We start from the raw sequence: 16,581 nt of genomic DNA, 5'->3' as shown, positions 1-16,581 counted from the left end.
AGTGGGCATGCCGATGCTCGAGATACAGGAGGGGGGCAGGATGGGTTCCTGGGGAGCAGAGGGCAGCGAGCCGGGCCAAGCAGGAGATGAGAGATGACTGACAGCACGAGGGCCCCGCAGGGCAGTGGGCAGCAGTGAGCCCCTGCCCTGACTGCCCAGCACAGTGCTCCGGGCACCGCCTCACCACCCCTGCCAGCCAAACCTCCTGCAGCTACCACACTTATGAAAACCACATGTGACCCTACAGTGACCTCCATCCACATTTCAATCGAAAACAACCCACTCCTAGCACTGACATATATCTGCTGCTGCTGCTGCTGCTGCTAAGTCGCTTCAGTCGTGTCCAACTCTGTGCGACCCCACAGACGGCAGCCCACCAGGCTCCCCCATCCCTGGGATTCTCCAGGCAAGAACACTGGAGTGGGTTGCCATTTCCTTCTCCAATGCATGAAAGTGAAAAGTGAAAGTGAAGTCGCTCAGTCGTATCCGACTCTTAGCGACTCCATGGCCTGCAGCCCACCAGGCTCCTCCGTCCATGGGATTTTCCAGGCAAGAGTACTGGACTGGAGTGCCACTGCTATATCCGCTACTATGTGTAAAATAAACAGATAATGGGAAGCTGCTGTGTAACACAGGGAGCCCAGTCCGGTGCTCTGTGACTACGGAGAGGGATGGGATGGAGTCGGAGGGAGGCTCAAGAGGCATGGGATATGTATACACTTATGGCTGACTTACAATGCTGTATGGCAGAAACTAATACAACATTGTAAAGCAATTATCCTCCAATTAAAAATTTAAAAAAATAAAACAGTGAAAGCAACTCACTTCTCCCACACTGCGGTATTTTACAAATGAACAAACAGCTGAGTCCCATCATGATATCAAAATAAAACCAAGCCCTCGGCAAGTTAGACAAGTGATTCCCACCACTGAGGCCAGCACCAGCCCCTGCCTGGGCCCTTCAGGGCCATAAAACACTATCCTGCAAAACAACTCTTTCAAGAGTGAGTCACAAAAGCCCATGAGATCCTGGGCGGAATTTGTAACAGAAACAAAACCACCGTCAGAAAGCAGGCTGGGTGCCTGGGAGGCTGCGCATGGGGGCTGAGCAAGAGGGTCTCTGTTCCCAGGTGGGCTGGGGACTGGAGGGGAGGCTGCCCTGGTCCCCTCTCCCTCAGAGGAGTGAGCACAGCTCCTGCCCACTGAAGGCAGCTCCCGCCCACCTGCTAGAGCGCATTCTGGCCATTTGTTTCTAAACAACAACATAAATTGTTCTCCATTTTTGCCATTTTACAGACACCACCTGCATCCCTCAAAGGCCCCAGTGCCTGCCATTCCACATCAGAGGCAAACCGAAGGCCAAGGGGGCTCAGCTCGTCCAAAAACGCAAACTCAGGATCGGGAGCTGGACTCGAGCTCCTTGAATCCAGAACTCTTCTCCATGACGCAGCCCTTTACCCTTCCAGCCTGACCTGAGACGCTGAGAACAAACACGGGGCCTGTCTGGACCCCTGAGCTTCTCCTGCACCTCCCAGGAGGGACACAGAAGCAGGTCCACACTCTGCTTCTGTATCTTCATGCTTTAGCTGCAGTTCTACTGACCCCCACTGGTGATGCATGCACATCAGGCCCCAAGAACATTCTGCTTAAACACTCAGAATCCCAGGTCAGAAAGACTCATCCACTGACTTCTGCAGGTGTGCACCTGGGTACCTAATACCTGCGCGATCCCAGTGGGTGATGGGGCGGAGGGGCGGTGACAGCTCCTCCCTGACCAGTAGGCAGGTAGGCAGGGCTGGAGTAGCAGCATGATCAGGAGGTGCTCTCTCCAGCCTGTAATTCTTACTACTCCTCCCTCTGGGGTAAACATGGGGGCATCACAGGGGGCAATATGACTGCTTATGGGGGGCTGCAGGGAGGGGGTTAGGGCTCAGTGACCTAGGACCGATCCAAACCTGGAGCCCGCCTCCACACACACACACACACACACACACACACACACAAGAACATGCTCCTGTTCATGGTTAACTGGTCATTTCTCATGTATCAGCATCTTGTCTCTGAGATGTTTGAGAAACAATGAGCTCAGGATGGACCACTGTGCACCCATCCCAGGAGTTCGTGACCTCAGATGACAAGGTCTGCAGCCCAGCCTAGACTCCAGCACCCAGGCCACGTGCATGGACATCGTTGCTGAGACACACACTCCTTCCTGGAGCTGAGTGTTTCTGTTTGGTCCTGGGTGTTTCTGTTCTGAGCCAAACACTCGGCACCTCCTAGCTCTCCTCCCCGCTGCTCACACCCAAAGCCACATCCTACCTCTCCTGGATGGAGCAGGAAGCCAGCTCCCAGAGAACAGAGGCTCCAGGAGCACCAGCTGGGAAAGGCTGGTATAGTCCCTTCTCCTAGATTCTTCCAGACAGCCAGAAAAAAAGCCCCCAGAAGTGCTCGGAAGGAGCAGGAGGCCAAGGAGTTGTGGCCCATCAGTAGACCCTAAATGCAGATCAGCCCCTAAAGGGATTCATGGTTGAAGGGCTGACCTTTATCCACCAGGAGAATCAACTCCTAAATCACACCAAGACACAGCCCTGAGCCTGTCCCATGGATTTCAGTTCCAAAGTAATCAAGCAGCTTCACTCGCAAGTCGAAAGGTGGACCAGCCCAATGTCAGTGGACAGGTAAAAGGATAAACAAAAGGTGGTCCTTCCATACGATGGGGAACCATTCAGCCTTAATAAGCAAGGGAATTGTGACACACGCAACAACACAGATGAACCTTGAGGACATTATGCCGAGTGAAATAAACCAGTCACGGAAGGACCAATACTGCAGGACTCCACTTCTGTGAGGTCGCTAAAGGAGGCAGTTCACGGGGACAGAGAGCAGAATGGTGAGTCAGTTCACAGGGACAGAGAGCAGAATGGTGGCGGCAGAGGCTAGAAGCGGGGGCAGAGGGAGCAGAGAGGTGGGGAACTGGAATTCAGTGGACAGTCTCAGTTGGGGAAGATGAAAAGGCTCTGGAGATGGATGGGGGATGGCCGCACAACGATGCGAGTGGACTCAATGCCACTGAGCTGCACACTTAGAAACGGCTAAAATAGCAAGTTTTACGTTATACCTATTTTGCCACAATAACCAAGCCACTGATAGGGTGGTCCAGCACGGGTGGGACCCAGCAACAGTGGTTTTCCTGGTCATGGTCGTAAAGACATGAGCTATCTGTCTTATGAGGAGGAGAGAAGGCACAGAGGACCCAAGGGATGCGAGGTGTGTTCAGGAAGGGAATGCCAGTGAGACGACACAGCCCCCCTCCTCCTCCCCACTCCCCGCTTCTTCTCCCCCACCACCACCGGGCTGTTAGCCGGAGGGACCCAACCAGCACTCACCCCATGCAGCCCAGTTCCTTCAAGATCTGACCTAACAGAGACTCATCAAGTGACCAGAAACAGAAGAGTCCTCACCTGATTCCCCGTGAGCTGGAAGGAGGCCAGGTATCTGCTGCAGACCGGACACCAGCAAGTTCTCGGGAAGAAGGTGGAACACGGGCTCCAGGAGCGGGTGTGGCCTCAGCGTGTACTGCAGGCTGCAGTTCTCAATGAGGGTCATGTGCTTGTTCTCTGGGGGAGAAAACACCTCCTGTGACAGCTGAAACCAACGCACCTTCAGTCACACGGGCCAATAAGCCGAGCATCTTGGAAAAGAGCCAGACAAACAGGAAAAGTATTTTTCTAGGGAGAGAGGGGAATTGCTCTGTTCATTCAGCCAAGAGCAAAAAAGAATCAACCCTTAATACCTCTCTTTGGTAAAACTGCAATGAAAGAGACACTTGTTTCTGATCTGACATAATAGAATCTCTCAACTCATCTCTTCCCCTGAGCAGTGTAGTCAGGTATGGCTTGCTCCCATGATCAGAGGGACCCTGGAGGGCGCTCTGACAAGAATATCTCTTCTTCAATCTCAGCCTCACATTCACTAAGCCCCACAAAGCAGCAGGACTAGGTGCTGGGCAGCCAGCAACCTCTAAGACAGAGTCCTGTCCTCAAAGAGGACACAAGTCTGCAGTGACTAAGATACAAGCCCACTGACACCCGTAACACATGGGAGAATGGGATCCGAACCCCAAGGAAGGTTTGGATAACATGCTGGGGAAGTGGGAAGAAGGAGAGCGTCCTCAGAAAGGAACCGCTGGGAACAGCTCAGAGTTCTCAGGGAGGTGGAAGGAAGGTGTCAGCAGAAACTGGGCGCAGGACCACAGGGCCTGGGGTTGAGGGGGACACAGACACGCCCTCAACACATGGCCACTAAATGGTGCATCTTGCTACTGCTTGATTTCCTCCACTGACAGGGGATGCACCACCTCCTGAGGCGCGCTAAGTGTTCTCATAAGAACTAAATTGTGCATTCATTAGAAAATAAAACTGTATTATTGAAAATTGTATGTTTACTATCTGACCACTCCACACATGGGATCTGCTTACTGCAAGATGTTAAATGCCCTAAAAGACACTCTGCTACATGGCTGGCTGGAGAGCACATTGGTACAACCTCCATGGAGGACAAACAGAGGAAATAATACAAAACTGCACAGGGAAGGGCCCCCAGACCAGCAATCCCACTTCCAGGAATTTACCCTACAGATCCACGTGCACATTCACAAAAGGGCAGATGTTCACTTTACCTTCAACCCTCTGCTCCTACAGAACAGCTCCAAGTGTCTGCTTGGCGGGGGGCAGTTCAATCACAAACAGCAATTCAACTAAACATCACCCAGTGGTAAAAAGAGTGAGCATGCTTCCTAGTGCTGACATGAAACACCCTTCAAGATAAACAGTTAAGGGGAAAAATAAAGGTCTGGGACGACTTGACAGGGGCAAAAACAAGACCACGGGCATGCACATTCACTTGTGTGTTATCAGAAGACCCGGAAGGACCCACAAGACCCCAGAGAGGAAGTCACCTGTGATGTAGGCGAGGAGCTGAGCACAGGAGTAAGGAGACCTCATCTGAACCTTCTCACACTGTTTCATACTTTGAATTCTGGATTACGGGAATGCATCACCCAGTCAAGAAAAATACCCCACATTTTTGGAAATGCACCTGAGAGGATGTGCTGTCAGTCTGCGGCTGTCCCTCCTCAGGCCCCTCACACATCCATAGCCTCCACCAGAACCATGGTCCTAGAATGGACCTGGGTTGGGGGGTGCTTGCTGTTTAACAGTTGCTGAATCTAAGGATACTTCAGGAGAGAAAATGCTGGCAAGTCAATGATTAAATTCAATTGGGAAATAACCTAAAAGGGTTTCCCTGGTGGCTCAGACAGTAAAGAATCTGCCTGCAATGTGGGAAATACTGGTTTGATCCCTGGGTTGAGAAGAAACCCTGGAGAAGGGAATGACTACCCACTCCAGTACATCAAGGCTGTATATTGTCACCCTGCTTATTTAACTTATATGCAGAGTATATAATGAGAAATGCACAGCTGGACAAAGCACAAGCTGGAATCAAGATTGCCAAGAGAAATATCAATAACCTCAGATATGCAGATGACACCACCCTTATGGCAGAAAGCGAAGAAGAACTAAAGAGACTCTTGATGAAAGTTAAAGAGGAGAGTGAAAAATCTGGCTTAAAACTCAACATTTAAAAAACTAAGATCGTGGCATCTGGTCCCATCACTTCATGGCAAATAGATGGGGAAACGATGGAAACAGTGACAGACTTTATTTTCTAGGGTTCCAAAATCACTGCAGATGGTGACTGCAGCTGTGAAATTAAAAGATGCTTGCTCCTTGGAAGAAAAGCTATGACCAATCTAGACAGCTTATTAAAAAAGCAGAGACATTACTTTACCAACAAAGGTCCATCTAGTCAAAGCTATGGCTTTTCCAGTAGTCATGTATGGATGCGAGGGTTGGACTATAAAGAAAGCTAAGCGCAGAAGAATTGATGCTTTTGAACTGTGTTGTTGGAGAAGACTCTTGAGAGTCCCTTGGACCGCAAGGAGATCAAACCAGTCCATCCTAAAGGATATCAGTCCTGAATATTCATTGGAAGGACTGATACTGAAGCTGAAACTCCAATACTTTGGCCACCTGACATGAAGAACTGACTCATTGGAAAAGACCCAGATGCTGGGAAAGGTTGATGGTGGGAGGAGAAGGGGATGACAGAGGACGAGATAGTTGGATAGCATCACCGACTCAAAAGACATGAGTTTGAGCAAGCTCCGGGAGTTAGTGATGGACAGGGAAGTCTGGTGTGCTGCAGTCCATGGGTTGCAAAGAGTCAGACATGACTGAGCAACTGAACTGAACAGAACTGACCCACTCCAGTATTCTTGCCTGGAGAATTCCATGGACAGACAGAGGAGCCTGGCGGGCTACAGTCCATGGGGTCACAAAGTCAGACACGACTGAGCAACTAACACTAAAAGCCAGTCTTTATCATTAAAGTTAAGTTTCTGACTAACTGTTCCTCTATCATGAGATTTTCAGCAAATTCAGGAAGTGGAAGTAGGCTCAAGGTTTCACACAGGCTGGAAAGCAGACACCAAGTTCCCACCATGGAATCTAGGCAACATCTCAGAGACAGAAAGTCACCCCCCAACTCCCCCCAAACAGATCCGCCTCCACTGCTAGAACCCTGTTCACATCCCCCAGGTCAGAAAAGAGCCCCACACCAGGCCCCTGAAATGGCCTGTCAGCCCATCCCCCTGCCTCACTGGGCACCCCTCCGTCTACCCTCCACTCAGCCAGCAGCCAGGGGGTGGCTCACGTCTCTCCCAGGGGCACCCTGGCTGCTCGGCAGGAGAAGCCACAGAGGCAGGCAGGCAGGAAGCCCACTCTGCCCTAAGGCGGCCGCTCGGCGCTGAGCCCACACAGAGTAGGCGCTCCTGCAGGACGTCCCTGTCATTGGCACCACTGGACACCTTGCTCTGCTGGAGGCGACCCATGCACTTTCTGGTCAGAGGCTTCCGGGGACAGCTGGTGACCGTGACAGACAGCAACTACTCACGTGGGGGCAAAGCTGCTACCCAGATGCCAGGGGGCCAGCAGCCCTCCCTCCAGGTGGACCCCACGGGGTCATCCTCACAAAGCTGTGTGCTCCCTTCAGGCTCATGTGTCTCAGGTCTTTAAATTTTCCTTTTTTTTTTTTTTTTTTTTACTTTTTGGCTGCACTGCTTGCCATGCAGAATCCCAGTTCCCCGATCAGGGATGGAACCTTCAGCTGCTGCAGTGTGAGCACAGAGTCCCAACCGCTGGGCCACCACGGAAGTCCCCGGGTCTTTAAATTATGTCAGACTCCAAGCCCACATTACACATTCCTCAGATCTATTAACACCTGAGCTAAGCTGGTGACGCTCTAATACTCAGGGAAGTGACATCATGAGCAGGTGCTGTGGAGGCCTGGCCAGGCCGCGTCTCTTACGTTCTATGGGGTCCTGAAGGAGCGGGTGGAGGAGGGCTCGCGGGCTCCCATGATACAGTCTCAGCCTGCAAAACAAGACGCGTGAGCCGCACATCAGCACCTTGCATTCAGTCACAGGACCCCAGCTATGCTTCTCAAAAGGAAGGCCTGTGGGGACCTCCACTCCACCCCTCTGGGAGCTTCCACCACCCTCTGCAGGGAACAGAGATGCCTGAGCACAGCATCGGCTCCATGAGCCCACAGTGCTGGTGGGCAAGTTCGTCCAGAGTATACACTGCATGGTCCGAATGCAGCCTGAGCAAGAGCACTGGAAACAATGCCCGGGAAGCAACTTGTGCCTGAAAACATCCCAAGATTTGAAACAACATTTGAGGGGCTTCTATGGCTATGTGTCTAGAGTGGTGGTTCCCAACCAGGGAGGATTTTGCCCCCTCGGGACAACTGGCAAAGTTTGGAGGTGTTTTCAGCTGTCACAGCTGGGCAGGGAGGGGGCTACTGGCATCTCGTGGGCTGTGAGACCATACATTGTTCAGGACAGCCCCGTAACAAAGGCATACCTAGCCCAAAGTGTCCATGGAGCCAGGGTGGATAAGCCTCCATCTACAGTGACAACGCAAACCCCACCACGGCTAAAATGACCACACACCGTCTCGCCCATCTGGGCATGTTCAGGTCCTAACATAACAGAGCCTGGCACAGAGCAGACCCCCAGCCAGTGTTTGCTGAGTGAGCCCCTACTGCTCCCTGGGCGCTCGTCTGGGAAGAACCTACTGCTTATACTCCGGACCCTTAGGAGGTGGACACTGCTGTCCATCAGGCACAGATGATGAATTCAGAGTCAAGAGTTTAAACAACTGGCCCAAGACCCCACAGGAGTAAGGATGGAGCAGGACTCAGCCCGTATCCTCCTTACGTCAGATCCCACCCGCCTGGCCAAAGCTAGTCCTGCTCCCACCTGGAGAAGGATGGCTGGGCTTACACAGCAGCAGCAAACACGGTTACAGCCTGAAGCAAAAACATCCCCAGGAGACTGTGATAAACACACACAAACTGACAAATTCAGAGCTCCCTACTGTGGACGAGCAGTTAATTCACCACAGAAAGATGCTGGGAACCCCAACAACTGAGAAAACGAGGCGGATACCGTTTGTCCTGGGAAGTGGAAGTTGGAGATTCCGGCTTGTGGCTGAAGATCCGAAGAATTCCAAACCCACAGGACAGAGTCTGGAGGGTCCCGTCTCGTCTTCTGCCTTCAACGACCACCTCCACCACGGCCACAATATGAGGGTGGTTCAAGGACGTGTGAAAATACAAGGGCTGCCAAAGAGAAGCAGATGGAGGGAACGCTCTCGACCTGCAAGAAGGGAGCTCAGGGACGTGGGCGGGCTCCCTCCTCACCTCCACCATTCTCACGTCGATGCTGCAAGCGCACCATGTGGGGAGCAGCATCCCTGACAGGCACCAGAGAGGAGAAGGGGCCAGGAAGGGACCCCCTCAGAGACAGACACTGGGGTCACAGCTCCTCCTTCCAGGACACCCAGCATCTGCTTGCAAGACTGCTTGCTTCTCCTGTGGGAGTTTTTCACCCACAAAAGATGCCAAAAGACATTAGAGCCTCTGGAGAGGAAAGGGGTTGGGGCAGCCATGCACCCCACCCCTATCACCTGCCAGGACCATGAGCCCAAAGATAGAAGTAGTCCATGGCACCCATGCATCCAGTGAACTGCCCACCACACCCACACGTCCACCGAGCTGCCCACATTGCCCACACATCCACAGAGCCCTTTCATGCAACGCCCAAACTTCAATCACAACTCACCAATACTGACTCTAATCCCTGTTTCCTGTGGAAATACTATGAGGCTGCATCTGAATGAGTTCTTAGTTTTAACTAAGCAATATCCTGGGATTTCTTGAGGATTTCGTTCTGTCATCCCCAGTCCAGAATGAGATGGTTGGACAGCATCACTGACTCAATGGACATGACTTTGAGCAAACTCCAGGAGATGGTGAAGGACAGGGAAGCCTGGTGTGCTGCAGTCCACAGGGTCATAGACAGTCAGACGTGACTTAGTGACTGAACAACAACAAAATATCTTTATTTATAACAAATATAGCCTTGAGAATATTTAAGACAAGGTTTGGTGAGGCGGGGGTCCAAGCCAAGCAGAGGATACTCAAATTGCTACTAAAAGGTTTCCCACTTGTAGCTTCTCCACGGGGTGGGGAGTGAGAAAGACGACACAGACGGGTCAAACCCAGCTCCCGTCGCTGAGATGCACATGGCCACATGGAACAGAAACACCTTCCTTCTGCCACTGTTTCCAATCTCCTGAAATCCAGTGCAGTCACTCTCATCTAAAACTAACAAACGTTGTAGACACAGATAATAGAAACAGAAGCACTAACTGGGTTTGAGAATCTTCAGGGAACAAGCGTCCTGGGAGTCCAGGTCAGTACTGAACTGAGGCTCTGTACTCGAGGGGTCCCTGGAACCCCGCGTCCTTGTTGGGGCGAAGCCTAGGTGGTAGGGTCACCAACTGAGCACAAAGACCACCCCCAACACAGGGCCGGGCCAGGCCGGGCTGCGGCAATGTGATTTAAACTTGGAATAATCTCCCATTAACGAGTCATTACCACGGTGTCACCAAGAAAACGTTTACTGTAATCACAGACTGTCAGCCCAGGATAACAGAGAGACACATTAAAACATCAGCCATGAGATATAAATCGTTATTCTATTATCTTTTATTGCAAAATGATGAAATAATGACCACTTACAGGTGACAGGTGGTTGGACCAAGAGAGAATTATGCTTCCGTCTCCAAGACTTGAGTACTGTTTTTAAAAGCCCCACCGTAAAGTCAGGTTTGTCATTATCTCACCTCCCACATTTACACCTGTGCATATCAGTTTTATGGACACTACCCACTTTTCTTCTTGGCAGTGAAACAAACATTGTCAGCTCTGATGCAGAGCAGCCATAATCCTCCAGCTTAGAGGTCACCTTGAAATCCTTTGCCCGGAGGCAGTAGGACCAACTGCTTTGGGCATGTCCCAGGTACCAATTGGGCTTCCCTGGTGGCTCAGCTGGTAAAGAATCTGCCTGCAGTGCAGGAGACCTAGGTTTCATCCCTGGGTTGGGAAGATCCCCTGGAGAAGGGAACAGCTACCCACTCCAGTATTGTGGCCTAGAGAATTCCATAGACTGTATAGCCATCCATGGGGTCGCAAAGAGTCGAACATGACTGAGCGACTTTCACTTTCACTTACCAATTCATGGCTGTTGCCTCTCCCTTTCCTTTACCACTGCAAACAATTATTCTGAGACCAAACTAACCACAGAGCCCCACTCTGGTCTGTCCCAGAGACTCCACTTTCACCAGCAGGGTCGGCCTTGGAAGCTCAGCAGGTTACAAGGCAACACGAGGGCTGACTGCCTCATCCCCTCACTACTCATGGGTAAGGAGCAATGCTTTACTGCCTCTCTAATGAGTGCGCCGCACATACTAAAGAAATTCTAGGGACTTCTCTGGTGACCCAGTGGTTAAGACTTCGCTTTCCAATGCAAGGGGCAAGAGTTCAATCCCTGGTCAGAGGGCTAAGATCCCATGTGTCTCTCAGCCAAACAAAACAAAACACAAAACAGAATCAATATTGGAACAAATCCAATAAAGACTTTTTAAAAAATGGTCCACATCAAAAAAAAAAAAAAAAAAGAAGAAAGAATTTCTAAGGAACCTAGAAATACAATCTAGCCCTCAAGAAGTTCAAAGGTAAAGGTTAATTTGTTGTTGTTCAGTCGCTAAACCATGTCCAGCTCTTTGTGACCCCATAGACTGTAGCACGCCAGGCTTCCCTATCCTTCACTATCTCCCAGACTTTGCTCAAACTCATGTCCACTGAGTCCGTGATGTGATCCAACCATCTCATCCTCTGTCACCCCCTTATTCTTCTGCCCTTAGTCTTTCCCAGCATCAATTTTTTTCCCATGAGTCGGCTCTTTGCATCAGGTGGACAGAGTATTAGAGCTTCAGCTTTAGCATCAGTCCTTCCAATGAATATTCAAAGCTGATTTCCCTTAGGATTGACTGGTTTGATCCCCTTGAAGTCCAAGGGACTCTCAAGAGTCAGCTTAGGCAGGTAGAAAATGCACACCCTGCCTAGGGCCGACCAGCTCGGAAGTTCTATGCAAGTAAAAGCCCTGGGGATGAACCACCCAACTCTGTGGCTTCAACCCTTTAGGCACCCGGCCGGGGATCCCCAGAGAAGCCGAGTCACCTAGAACCCAGGCCCTCTACCCCCACCCCACCCCTATGTGCTTGGTCAGACATCCCAAGCACGATCAAGCAATTCTGCAAACAAGCCCTCCAGGAACTTCCCTGGTGGTCCAGCGGTAAAGAATTCTTCCAATTCAGGGGACACGTATCCGATCCCTGGTCAGAGAACTGAGAACCCAGTTCCACATGCCACAGAGCAACCAAGTCCACACACTGCAACTACTGAGCCCATGCACCACATCACAAGACTCTGCATGATGCAGCTAAGACCCGACATAGCCAAGTAAATAAATGTTTTAAAAAACCAAGCCCTCCAGGGTCAGGATGCCTGGCGGCGGCCATGCAAGATGCCTGGAGATGCATCAGCTGCCACTGCGGGATTAAAAGTTGAAGTCAAGCCCATCCAATTACAGAGAGAGAAGCCGTGGGACACAGAACAGTGGGGCCCTGGTCCCCCCATGCCACAGCTCACTCATCCGCCCTTGACAAGGTGCCCCCCTGACAAGATAAACTGGTTAATAAATCACAGAAATGCTCCTGTCTTAATGCCTTCATCTTCAAACACGCCGACATTTTGCCTCGGGGCTGAGGGTCCATTTTTCACACACGTGACAGAATTAAAATTGGGCCTCAGATGAAGACGGGCGTTTGTGTAGAGGCTTCGTCCGCGGCTGCACAGCCGCTCGACCTGCCCCAAGTGACACACGCTCTTCTGTCCCAGGCTGAGGACAAGGCCAGGAGAGAGGCACAGAAATTAAACTAGTACCTTCCAAACAATTTTGTTTTCCTCTTCTTTGACCTCACCATGCAGCCTGCAGGATCTCAGTTCCCCAGCCAGGGATCGAACCTGTGGATACATGGTGTCCTAATCCCTGGACCACCAGGGAAGCCCCACCAGACAATTTTCTTTAGTAAACCTTTAGTAGGGTGGCTTCAGGAAGGTAAACACACCACATATCCGTCTGCAGCCTCCATCAGCTCAGCCTTCCACTAGAGGCTCAGGACAGTTTGCTGCACACGACCGACCACAAGACTGACCACTCCAAGGACAGTGAATCCACCGAGCAAGACTCTCCTCCAAGAGATGCAAAATCTCTAATTCCAGTCAGAAGCTTCCACTCATCCAGGGTGGGGCCCAGTATTATTCTTAGGAAAAAAACACAGCCCTGGAGACAGTGTCCCCCACCCAATCCCACACCAAGAGAATTATCTGGCTCAAAGTATCTGTGGAGCCAGGGTTGGCAAGCTCCCATCTACAGTGACAACACAAACCCCACCATGGCTGAAATGACCACACACCGTCTCGCCCATCTGGGCACGTTCAGGTCCTAACATAACAGAGCCTGGCACAGAGCAGACCCCCAGCCAGTGTTTGCTGAGTGAGCCCCTACTGCTCCCTGGGCACTCGTCTGGGAAGAACCTACTTCTTACACTCCGGACCCTTAGGAGGTGGACACTGCTGTCCATCAGGCACAGATGATGAATTCAGAGTCAAGAGTTTAAACAACTGGCCCAAGATCCCACAGGAATAAGGATGGAGCAGAACTCAGCCCGTATCCTCCTTACATCAGATCCCACCCCCTCAGCCAAAGCTAGTCCTGCTCCCACCTGGAGAAGGATGGCGGGGCTTATTCAGAAACAGCACACCCAGTTACAACCTGAAGCAAAGACAGCCCCAGGAGACTGTGATGAACACACAGAAGCTGACAAATTCGAAGCTTTCTACTGTCCCCACATGTATGTCTGTGTGCTCAGATGCTCAGTCATGACCAACTCTTTGCAACCCCATGGACTGTAGCCCACCAGGATCCTCTGTCCATGGGATTCTCCTGGCAAGAATACTGGAGTGGAGTGCCATGCCCTCCTCCAGGGGATCTCCCAGACCCAGGGATAGAACCTTCAGCTCTTAAGTCTCGTGTAATGGCAGGCAGACTCTTTACCACTAGCCCCACCTGGGAAGCCCACATAGTAGACTGTTCAATCACCAAACAACTAAATCCCTGTGGAAACATCAGGAGAGATATCATTTCTCCTATTCATCCACTCACTTCTATACCCGCCCCCATTTCTGGTTCAGCGTCCCCAGGAGTTGTTTCTGTTGAGCTAGACAGGAAAGAAATCCTCCTAGGTGACATGGCTAAGACCAGGCGCTCTCGGCAGAGATGGTGCCCAGAGCCATGCTGGATTCCTGCTTTGCAAATGGTTTACATCAGGAGTAGTTCCTGGAACATGAGAGTGGGTAAAGGAGAGGGGAGGGCATGTTCAGGAACCTGGCGATTAACCAAGTCACTGGGCAGAGCCTCCTGGAGTTTCACTTGGATATACTGACATTCCTTGACAGCATCTACTTGTTTTTTAATTTTATTGAAGTAGAGTTGATTTACAGATGTTGTGTCAATATCTGCTGTATAACAAAGTAATTCAGTTATACATATATTGTTGCTGTTGTTCAGTTACTAAGTCATGTTGGACTCTGCGACCCCATGGACTGCAGCAGACCAGGCTCCTCTGTCCTTTACCATCTCTTGGAGTTATGCTCAAATTCCTGTCTACCGAGTCAATGACGCCATCCAACCATCTCATCCTCTGCTGCCCTCTTCTCCTGCCCTCAATCTTTCCCAGCATCAGGGTCTTTTCCATTGAGTCAGCTCTTTGCATCAGATGGTATATTCTTTTTCTTTTCCATGATGGTTTATTACATGAGAGTGAATATATTAATAGTTTCCTATGCTATAAATATAAACCAGTTTGCATCTGCTAACCCCAAACTCCCAGTCCTTCCGTCCCCCAGCCCCCCACACCCCCTGGCAACCACAAGTCTGTTCTCTATGTCTGAGTCTGTTTCTGCTTCATAGATACGATCACTTGTGCCATATTTTAGGTTCCACATGTAAGTGATATTATATGGTATTTGTCTTTCTCTTTCTGACTTACTTCACTCAGTATGATCATCTCTACATTCATTCACATTGCAGCAAATGGCATTGCTTCATTCTTTCTTATGGACAGCCTCCACTTTTAAAGGAGAGTCACCTCCCTCTCTGAGGTTAAGAATTCACCTGCAGTGCAGGGGACATAAGAAGGGACAGGCTACCCACTCCAGTATTTTGGGGCTTCCCTGGTGGCTCAGCTGGTAAAGAATCTGCCTGCAATGCGGGAGACTTGGGTTCGATCCCTGAGTAGGGTAGATCCCCTGGAAGAGGGCATGGCAACCCACTCCAGTATTCTTGCCTGGAGAATCCCATGGACAGAGGAGCCTGGCGGGTTACAGTTCATGGGATCGCAAAGAGTTGGACATGACTGAGCATAGGCATGCACTTCCCTCTCATTACTCTGACAAACAAGAACATTCAGGAGCCTGTTTCTCCCGGCCTTGGCGATGGGAAGAGGGAGCAGACCACTTCCCTGTGTCCCAGGAGGCCAGGGAGCCACCTGAGACTCCAGCCACACCTGGGGCTGAGACGGTCCGTGGAGGTATCATCCCCTGATCTGGGTTCTGGCTACCTGTGAAGAACCACTAGGATTCCTACCCAGTGGCTCGAGTAAAATAAATAAAGGAGGAAAAATGAGCCTGTCACTGCAGGCTGAGCGTGGTTAGTTAAGGAAAGAATTTAAGGGAGAATTATGTCCATCTTAGAAAGAAAGTGCAGGAACTGCATGGTGCTTTGGCCTCTCAAATTATTTTTTAAAGATATCTTTTGAGAGGCTGAAAGAATGATCGACCGTCTCAGCGCAAGTGAAGGGTGATTCCTCTCCACTGAGGGCAGCCTTGAAGGAGAACACAGAGTTCTGAGCTCAGAGCTGAGAGGCCTGGAGCTGGTGCCCTGTGGTCCGCCAGGCAGAGCAGGGAGGCTGGGACGAGAGGGGCGTAAGGAATTCATCATTCCCGGAATGAAACACCCGGCTTGGCTCAAGGCAGGACTCCTTTGGTCCATGGTCTTTCCTACAGGACATTGTTTGCAAAGTAATGAAATAGCATCTTCTTTCGGGGCTGTGTATTACAAGGACAACTCAATCAAAACCCAGAGCCCACATGGTTGATTCATGAGTCTACACAAAGGCCAGACAACCACCTTGATTTCCAGATGGGCCCCTGCTACTGGCCGCTGGTAACCTCCATCACATCGCCCCTGAGCCACAACCAAAGGGTAGAACCAGAAAAGCCCAGGCGATTAGTAAAATCAGAAAAAGATCTTCACCAAATTTCAGAATCAACTCTAAAAAGGGCAAATTGTGTTTCTCTCTATTCCCATAGGTGTGTACACAGAGCTTTGCTCAGATGACACAACCCCATAACCAGACGCTCCGTGTATCCAGGCTACCCCGGGAACGCTCCACATTTCATGTGCACATGTACATCCATGTATGCACACACACACACACACACACACACACACACACACACACGGCAAAGGGGATTCTCTGTAGTTCGCTAAACTCTGAACGTCAAGGACGAGAGGACAGTGCCGGTGGGGAGGATGCTGCCAAGCGGCCCATCAGGATGGACCATTCCTGGGGCAGCACTGGCCTCTGCTGCCCGCCTGGGGCATAGCACCTGAACACAGCTCAGCTGAGCAATTCCGGGGCCCAACCAAAACTGCTCTGTTCCCCAGCACCAGCCTCGCTGAGATCAGTAACTGAAGGGTGCAGATTCTTCTGAAAACGTTAAGGACTATGGTCCTCCCTAACACATGGCCCTGATCCCCACGCTCCGTTGAGCAGAGCCCAAATGACTGAGGAGCACTCAGCTTCCACAGCTCGGACCAGACATGAACTGAGCTGAAAGGGCCTCGACCCACAGCTCCCAGGATGGGGGGATATCTGAGAACCCTCTCGGGCATGGATGCTGAGCCCTTGATGAGCCCAGAAGGTG

At 51.0% G+C, this 16,581-nt stretch overlaps 1 protein-coding gene across 3 annotated transcripts in view; it reads right to left on the bottom strand.

The window, feature by feature from the left end:
• Positions 1-16,581, bottom strand: part of NPHP4 (nephronophthisis 4) — a 138,338-nt gene that overhangs the window by 103,080 nt on the left and 18,677 nt on the right. For all 3 annotated transcript variants that reach the window (XM_010849957.1, XM_010849959.1, XM_010849958.1), the window contains exons 5-7: positions 8,573-8,745; positions 7,429-7,493; positions 3,462-3,617 (exon numbers count right to left, since the gene is read on the bottom strand). In XM_010849957.1, coding sequence (XP_010848259.1) covers positions 3,462-3,617; positions 7,429-7,493; positions 8,573-8,745 — 394 coding nt within the window. The remainder of the gene's footprint in view (positions 1-3,461; positions 3,618-7,428; positions 7,494-8,572; positions 8,746-16,581) is intronic.

This window comes from Bison bison, unplaced genomic scaffold, assembly GCF_000754665.1.
Source record: "Bison bison bison isolate TAMUID 2011002044 unplaced genomic scaffold, Bison_UMD1.0 scf7180017864289, whole genome shotgun sequence".
NCBI classification, from domain to species: Eukaryota; Metazoa; Chordata; class Mammalia; order Artiodactyla; family Bovidae; genus Bison; species Bison bison.
Note: the sequence above shows the minus strand (reverse complement) of the source record. Positions and strands in the feature narration are given on the sequence as shown.